This window comes from Rhagoletis pomonella, unplaced genomic scaffold (genome assembly GCF_013731165.1).
Source record: "Rhagoletis pomonella isolate Grant_MI unplaced genomic scaffold, Rhpom_1.0 Rhpom_scaffold_00006, whole genome shotgun sequence".
NCBI lineage: Eukaryota > Metazoa > Arthropoda > Insecta > Diptera > Tephritidae > Rhagoletis > Rhagoletis pomonella.
Window position 1 is genome coordinate 78196439 of NW_023458560.1, and position 9548 is coordinate 78205986.

The 9548-nt window shown below is 40.2% G+C and overlaps 1 protein-coding gene across 1 annotated transcript; it reads right to left on the minus strand.

Annotated features, from left to right (window-relative positions):
- Positions 1–2010: 2010 nt before the first annotated feature.
- LOC118742138 (lipase 1-like) lies at positions 2011–9109 on the minus strand. The gene is made up of 7 exons (XM_036474098.1): positions 8906–9109; positions 5168–5345; positions 3199–3410; positions 2971–3114; positions 2766–2903; positions 2212–2678; positions 2011–2035 (listed from the first exon to the last, which is right to left on the minus strand). The coding sequence occupies exons 1-7, from the start codon at positions 9107–9109 to the stop codon at positions 2011–2013; spliced, it is 1368 nt and encodes a 455-aa protein (XP_036329991.1).
- Between the last annotated feature and the right edge of the window lie 439 nt (positions 9110–9548).

A 9548-nucleotide genomic window follows, 5' to 3' on the forward strand; every position in this document is an offset into this window, starting at 1 on the left:
GATGCCAATTAACGAGGCGGATAAATCCGTACTACAAACGTTCGGGGATCACGTAAGGGAAATGAATGAATACACTATGGCCGTTTACTAATGAAGTTTTGGGCAAAAATACAATATGCGGCAAAAAAGGCAGCAAAGATCACAGGCTACCTTAGCAAGCTAATGGCAAACATAGGCGGGCCAAAGCTAAGCAAAAGAAAGGTTTTGATGGACACAATGAAGTCCATTCTTCTTTACGGTAGCGAAATATGGGCAGACGCGCTAAGAGCTGAAAATAGGAGGAGAGTACTGTCTACCATACAAAGAACAGCAGCTTCAAGGGTGGTCTTAGCATACCGGGCAGTCTTAGAGGCTGTGATGCTAGTGATAAGTAATATATTGCCTATAGACTTGGCAGAAAAGAAACGGAAAATGAAGCGGAACCTAAAATAGGCCACAGGCATAGCGGAAACATCACAAGAAATAGAAATGGAAAGGCAAACTCAAAACCTGTGGCAGACACGATAGAATGCAGAGAAGCGAGGCAGATGGACGTCAAGGCCCATTCCAGAAATAAATAAATGGGTGACAAGAGGCCACGGAGACGTAAACAATTACATCAACCAACTGCTGTCCGGACATGGAAATGTAACCATATAAATGAGCGACAAACTGGCCAACCGTAGCAACGGGCTGAGCCCTTTACGAAGAGAAGACGAGCTAATAACTAGATGCTGGCTTCAAACAAGGTCCATCCTGGATTCTCTACCTTGAAGTAATGCGAAAGTGGAGGGATTGTTTTAGTGGTTACACCACTCACGTAGGAGCGGCGCTATATGGTGCGAAGGCATTTTCAACCCTTTCCTCACCGCAAAAAAAAAATGATGTGTAGAACAAACGGGAAGACTGAACTGACACTCAATCTATCTGAAGTAAGGGTCCTTACCGGTGCCATCACAGAACACTGGGATATATCATTAGTACTTCAACGATGGCGAATACCAACAGGTACTCTCTGCAGAAGTTGCCGCGATAAGGATGATGAAGAATCAATTGACCACTTTCTGTGTCGATGCCTGGGAGTAGGGTCGAAGCGCCTGAAGCACTTGGGTTCCCGCTTCCGCACCAGTCTGAACCAGCTTCTGCACCGCAATTTCATTAGGGATAGCAATCGGTTCAGTAGTATAATTACATGAAAGTACTTAACTTCTCTCCAAATAGGAAATCAACTTCACGAGCGCCAACGCCATCCATGCCCTCATCAGTGGTGATGCCTCGAAATTCTCTTCCAAACACATAGGATATTTGAAGATATGACTTTAGATCAAGCCAACTCAAAGTCCTGGACAGAATATTTCCTAGAGAATCGCCAAAGGACTAAAGGGAAAGGTTTTTATGATCTAATGGCTACAAAAGGAGCACAAAGAATTCTTTGGCGTAGTGATTAGTCGTAACTTATAAAATGCGCTGACGAAAGGCCAGCTAAATGGCCAATGATTTAACAACACCTGCGGGAATAGACGAGATGAGAAACTGGTTTGCAACTGGCATGTATCAGGGGAATATCATTCTACAACCAAGTCTTCCTAGGCGATATCTATTCAGACCATCTGGACACCAAGCGGTGGATGTACTTAGGGGTACAAGAACTGAATATCTAAGTTGTAAATGTAACGCAGGGAAATTCTTGTCACGAAAATCACAGTAGCGGAGACTTCCAAAAGGGGTGTTACCCCCTCCACTATGGAACATCGTTTCCGACAGCTTGATAAAAGAGGTATAAGGATGAGATTACATTGCCACAATGGATACGGAGAAATTCCCCCAAATCCGAATCCAGCAAACATACTTGTCTTTTTTTATCGGGACCTCGGACGACATAGTAGAGAGAGTCTCTTATTAGACTTACAACCAACCGGGGACCATATCCAACAAGAAAACAATGTCGTAGAAGCTTTCAGTGTTTGTCATTTGCGTAACGCATTTTTCATTTTTTTTTTTGCACTACGTAAATATACTATTGAATTGAGCCTACTCATCTCTTAAAGCTAACGAACTAAATAAATAAATAAAATAAGAAATAAGTATAAGAAAATTGCTACAATTACTACCACATATTCCTTTTAAGTGTGGCCATTCCTTGACTAGCCAGCATTGCCTGCTGCTGAAGCACCAAACGAGCCGTAGTGCGAGTAGAAGAAGTTCCACTTGCCATTACGTTTCCATATTCACCTCCTTCTTCTCCGTCTCCTACCTTGCTGCACACTATTCGCACTCACTGCGCTCGTCGTCGTACTCGTACTATTTCCCTTCTTGTTGTCTTTGATCTTCCCCAGTACTCGCAACATACGCGCATAGACTAATTTTCGCACGTTCATTGCCCACAGGAAATCCATGTGATTGAACTCCTCCATTGGCACCAGGTATTTGCCAATGCCGTTGCCGAGATCATTATACATGGCCTCCACATCGCCAGGATGGCAGAGCAAGTCGTTGCTGGAATAATACACGTAGGTGGGCACTGTGACCAGCGAGAGATTGTAGCGCGGTGGTATTTGCTCCTTGTAGAGCGCGAAATTCTTGTTGCTGCTGTAGCTGTAGGGAGCGAAACGGCCCGTTTTGATGATTTGTATGAAATGTTTCACTTGCTTAGCAGCCACACCTGCAGGATAGTGACCCAAAATTACGGGGAACATTTTCTGAAAGAGGGATAGCGATGGAAAGATGGGAAGAGTATAATTTTAAGCAAACTTTTCAGTGTTGGAGTTATTTTTTCACTCGGTTACCCTGTTGAACTCGCCCCAATTTCGTCCAACTATTCCGAATACAGCCTCAATGCAAAGTCGCTCCGTCTCTTCCGTCATGCGGCAGAGAAATCGAAATTCGCCATTAAACATTTCAGTGACCGAACTGCCAACCAAACTCTGTAAATATCAACGATATAAGTATTAAAAGGGTCCAGATCATTCCCTAAACTCCATCCGTACTCACCCGAAAATATAAACTAATTGCTCGAATATATGGATGCTCTTCCGTATCTGAGGCATAAACGGCTGGCGCCAACGCCTGCATCATAATCACTTTCTTGTTGTACTCCGGCCGCTTAGAGCACATCACAAAAAACGCTGTGCAACCCTGCATTTGAAATAAGTTTTTAATTGTATTTTTTTTTTTTAATTTCGAAGTTAAATGCAATGCATTGCACTATTTGCCACTTACCTGCGAGTGTCCTGCATATTGAATTTTCTTGAAACCCGTTGTCTTCAGCACATAATCGATCATCGCTGGCAGATCGTACATGCCGATCTCATGCCAACTAAAGTCCCAGAATTTTTCACCATCCGGATCGAGTTTGGTGTGATTTCGCGAATAACGATTGCCGCGCGCATTACCAAGCCACACATCGTATTTGTAATCGGCTAAGAGATATGCTGGAATTATAAAGTATTTCTTTTTATTTTGCGAGCGAAAGTTGAAATATTTCGAAAGAGTTCTAAGCGATTTGCTAAGACTTTCTGAATTGCAATCAATAGATTGAGAAGATATTGATAAACAAATAGAACGGAGATACACTTTCGGTGATCTTTGGACTGCAAGTTACAAGTACTTAATTATAAGTTTTTAAGGAATATAACCCATGGAGTTCTGGCCTGCTGGAAATCGGTGGAGAAAAATAGTAGTCAGAAAATATTGAAGAGGGTGTAGAGACTCGCTTGGCTCAGTATGTCAGATGTTGTGAGCAACGCAATCCAAAGACCTTTTCGCTTAAAGCTGCCGCGAGTCTTCTCCGTAGATGCAGTCGCAATCGCTTAGATTAAAGACTAGAGGCACACAGCGGTCGTTAGGGAACTTAAAAGAGGGCGCCAGAGTGTGGTCGAGGCTGACTTAAGTATTTAGATGCCAGCGCTGATCACATTACGATATTATGGGACTTGTGTTTCAGGATTCTTAGGAAAAAGTTATACACAGGCATAATGCTCTTCGATGACTTGTACCAAAAGGCTCTCTCTGAAGCAGTTACCGGCATAAAGTATAGGAGGAATCGATACATCCCTTTCCAAACAAGGTGGGTACGGCACTTGGGAACGCTTCTTTCCAAAAGGTTGGTAGTGATGGCGGAAGTGAAACTATTTGACATCCATAATTTCAGGTATAACAGTAAGTGGTCTAAATGGCAATATAAAGGCAACTTGGATTAATCCCGGCACGCATAAGTCCGAAATAGACTTAGTGGCAGTATGAAAACTTGGCGCCTTATTAACTTTATCAAACATATCTTACTGTGTATTCCTTAGCCAATTTTTCAAGCATTCAAGTAGGCGCTATTGCTATTTTTTAACGTATGTATATTCGTTTAATAATTGTTGCATAATAATTGCATATGTTTTAGCATAACCCCATAATTACAAAATCATTAGTTTGCAAACAAATTGCTAAGAGCGAGCTATGCTGGCGCGTGTGGTAAGTAAATATGTATATATGAGGCGATATCACAAATATGGAAGATGTCGATGAGTGCCAAATCAAATGAAATCATCCCAAGTGTATATGCGATTATTGCAAACATTTCCATTTAATTAATTACACTATGTCGGCAATTACGCAGCATTGTCTTGCACTTATGCACATATGTATGTATGTATGTACATACATCTCACTTAGATGTGCATATGCATACTTACACTCGTGCATACGTGAATAGCGACAGGACTAGATGGCTTGAAGTGATTAGTGCAGCTGTGGTTATAGCTCGGAAAAGGGATTATGAATTTGCCATAACTTATATACAAATACATATATGTATGTATATGTATGTCTGCATACTAAAGTAAACCAACAACACTTAACCACGGATGCAGTGGTGCACCACCAAACAACGCTGGTTGGCTAAACAACATCATCAGCGACAACAACAACAACAACAACAACAAAGTAAGTAGACAAATATGGCAACAGCTGGTTTAATATTAAACAAAAACCACAAGCAGTAACAGTCAAAGTAATAACAGCAACCAGAGTGAGGCAACGAATAGACAGCATTAGCATATCAGCCGATGGATGCACTTGCCGCTGCTTAACAAACTTAAAAGCAACAATAAAAACAATAACAGCAGCTTTGTAGCAAATGCAAAAGTTATGGGTGTAGGCTAGTATTGTAAATATGTATGTATGTATGTATGTCACTTACCCAAACTGACATTCGGTCCCATTATAACATAGCCGGCCGAGCTGTCGACCAGTCCGTGTTGTAAGAAGAATGGCTGAGCGCCTTGTCGTCGGATGCGGTGCATGGTCAGTATGTAGCCATCTTCGGTGGTGACATGATGCACTTCCGCCGGATAGCCATACTTAGCGATTAATTTATCCTAGTTGATGGACATAGGCAAACATGGCAGGCAGGCACGCACATAGATGAGTTGGACAGCACAGCAGATGGAGATGTTGTCGCAGTTGAGTTTGTGGGCCCAGTTGAAGGTACCGTTCATTCATGCCAAGTTGGGCGGAAGATGTTTGCGGAATAGTTGTTCGGTGGGATGCACAGCGGAAGCAATAACGCATTGCATATGCAAATATGGATGTGGAGAAAGATTTACTAATAATGCTCTGTGTATATGTATGATGCGAGCAAGTGATTATGAAGGATGTGTGAAAGTAATGCAATGATAAAGTGACGTGTGATGATGTTGTTAGCTAAACAAACTTTCAGCAAAGTGTCTCTGTGAGATGCAAAACTGTCTTAGTAGTTGGTGTTTCGTTGAAACCTTGGAAGAGAAGAAGTTTATTTGGCAATTATGGAAATAATTAGATATCATCGTCAACGTGCAGATGAAACAAAACTGTCGATGGCTGAACTCTTGCTTATTGTTTTTCAGGCATTGAATTTACGAGCGATTGAAGAGGCACCTCAGGCTCTGAGGATTTTATGCTAATCGGTTGCACAAGTCGCATAGTAAGGGGCTATAAATTAATTGTGAATTCCAAATTACTATCATGTACAAGAATCTAATATTGCTTAAGGGCGAGGTACCCTGCAGGGAAAGCTACTAGTTGTGAACTAGAATTCTACCGGTTTGCGTTTCAGCCGAACTAGTCACGTTCTATCCTTTTTCAATGTTAGCGACTGGTATTTTTAACATTGCGATGTCCTACGAGATGTCAACTGTCAGGCTATGCATCAGCATCTACTAGTATAAATACTAGTAGCATCATACCAGTTGATGAGATAGTCTGCCAATTCATGCCCCGTGAAAAGCATAAGTGTGCCTTTTTGCTCGCGACGCTCCAGCAGTCACAATGGCCGACAGAGAAGAGCACCCGCGTGGTAAGCCTGAGGTCCCAGGTTCAAATCCTGGCGCAGGTAAAATTTTTTTATTTTCTATTTTTTATTTTATTTTTATTTTTTATAAATTTATGTTTTTGTTTATGCTGTTTATTGTAATTTTTTAATTTAATAAAAAAAATATTTTTGTTTAATTTCTTTGTTTTTATATTTCTTCCTAAATGTTTTTTTGCAACGCAATTAGATTTTCAAATTTGTTATTTATTTATAAATTGAAAAAATTATTTTTACTTACATTTATTTAACTTTAAAAATCTTAACCACCTCCAAGCGGCCTCGAACCTGCGATTTCAGAACCAGAACCAGTAGTCTTCACGTGACGCCACAGCCGACAATTGTAAGAAAAGCAATTAATTGCGTTTTATTTTTGGCTTTGGCAATTCAAAGGCAGATGTCGCTAATCGCCTAAGTTCTTCGAAATTGTCGAACTGGTAGGCACATACTAGTTAATGAACTAGTATTTTTTCTAACTGGTTTGGCTTTTCACTGCAGGGTAGTTATGCATTTTAAATTTGAAAAAAAAAATTATAAAATGAGTTGGCATAACTACACTTCAACGTCACTTTAACAATTTTATAGATAAAATGAAGACAGCGAGAGTTTTCCACTTAGTTGGGTTAAATCTTATGAGAGGGCCACGTTTCAGACTCTCTTCATTATCAGTTGGTTGACCCAATTGTGTAGCGTCCTTGTCATTGAAGCGGTGTGTGCGAAGAACTAAGGTTCCGTTCCAGAGGGGGTGCCGTTCAAGATATTTCAGCCTTAGCCTCGAGAATATGGCACACATAGAAAGAAAGTGTTAAAATCATATCAAGTGTGGCCTTAATAGCGCGTCAGCTATTCAGTTAAACGCGTTTAAGCGACTTATGCATTTTCCATACAAAACCAAGAGCAGCGAACACACATACGCACTAAGCTATTCACCCGTACTTTATAGTAAAGCGAACACTCACACGCACAATTCCCAAAAATTACACCCAATTCCTAACGCATCGCATACGCTCCACTCGCGGACCAATTTTTGAAGCCGGTAGTAAGTCACGGCTTACAAGTCAAGCTGGAGCTCTGTATGGATTCAAGCAGAGGTGGTAGCCATTGCCTGCGCACTCCTACCAGTCCTTTGAATACATCTCAAGCGCTTTGAATCCAAGATGTTCGTGAAGTTTGAGAAGCAATATTACTTTTCCCAGAAGAGGAGCAATAATCATTTAAAACTTCAAACTTCCGTGGACCTATAGACTTGGCATTGCAGTATTTACGCTTTCTTAGTCATCTGTCATTGTCCTTTCTCCATTTTACATGTTGTTATGTTGCTTGTTATAATTTCTTACAGCTGGACATACTTTTTTGTCAACCCATGGACGAGATACATTAATAGCCCGAACTGTACGAGGAGGACCATAACAGTTGAATAAATTAGTTAGATTTGAATTTAAAATGATAAGTTCTTTATCCACAGTATCACGAAACCAACAATCATCCCAACGTGGTACTAGTAGCAAGTAAAGCAGTAAACAAAACATCCACAGTACAAAAATTTTAGTCATGGTTAGATACAAATTTACGAACATGATTAAGGCTAGCGGCGGTCAAGTAGTTCAGTAAGCCTCGATTTTAATTATTGTAAAATATCATCAATAAATGTTTGTTTACTAATGCTAATCCAGCAGCAGTTACATGGTCACGTAATTTAATTTAAGCGAAGAAGGTTCACATTAAAATGACCACAAAAAACATAAAATTCATAGTGAATCATACACATAGACAATTCATCAAAGAAGGAGTCCAACAATTGGCTAAATGCGACATTTCAAGCAGGTGATAAATATTTGTATTACCTAATATGATTTTTTAAATATGTAGGTGGCAACCCTCCTACAGTTCGGTCAAGAAACAAAGCGTTTCAAAATCATTTTGATCGATACCTATTTTGAAATAATTGATTTATTTTTTTTTTAATAATTTGAATCTAATTTTTTAACAGGTGGCAACTCTTTTCAAAAAAGTAGAATCTTATTGCACATCTACAGACCAAGCATTTTAATTTCACACCACATTTTGGGAATATCGAACGAACGGTGCGGACATGATGGCATTGATTATTAAATAATTTGAGTATAATTTTTCAACAGGTGGCAACTCTTTTCGAAAAACTAAAGTCCGTTTGCACATCCACTGACCAAGTGCTTTACTTAGTCTTCTCATTTTTGAAAATCGAGCAAACGGTACAGAACTTTCGTCCTGGACAAAAAATCCCTCCCCGTATCATATATATCGATACGCAGCTGGCATAAATACATACATATACATAAGCAGCGACCATCGACAGGACATCTGCAGTATTTTGCATCCGCCATGTGAAATTTGAAGCACATGAAAGAGTCTATCGCACTGACAAGGCGAAGTAAAGTTTACCCAGCAAGTAAATACCTAAAAGCTTCTCCTGATGCTGAGTCTTCGAAAGTGGTCGCTATTTGCATACTACTTAACAAATTTGCGTCTTCATTGTCAAGGAAACATGACGGAAATGTGATATGATGAATATGGATGTGATGGCTAATACACTAGTGGCCAATCTTAACCTACCACAGTTAGGTTGGAGTCCTCTTCGATGCTCTTGCGAACTACTTTTTCCTCGGGCGTTTCATCCTCCACACTTTCGTCCTCCTCATCATCCGGATCGGTTTCTAAGTCATCGATAAATTGACCGCGACTGCGACAAATATTCTGACACAGTACAAAGAGAAAAAGCAGCAACACGATGCTGGTAACACTTTGGAGTGGACGCATTTATTGGCCAAGCCGAGACGTATCAGCGGTGAATGGGTTTATCTTCAGCAATTTTTTATTTAAAATTATTGCAATTATTCCAGTACACTTAACCAAAAAATATTCTTGCACAATTCAAAATTATTTACATTTCACTTCATACCAATTAGCCACTAATTTTCACCGAACCAACGAAATCGAAAGTGAAATTACGACACACATTTACGGTTACAAAATCAGCTGAGCGCGTCAGTGTGTTTATTCGTTTACTCTCAGCGTTGATAATCGACTGTTGTTGGTGGTTAGCGTGCGGCGGACGTGTGTGCGCGTCGCGTTGTATTTTTTGAATGCGGGCAAAGCCGAGCATAGCTCAAGCGTTTGGTAAGAAATGAGAATGAAATCAAAACAAAATTCAATCAAAAAGCGAACAAGTGACAAACCAATAACAAATCAAAGCAAT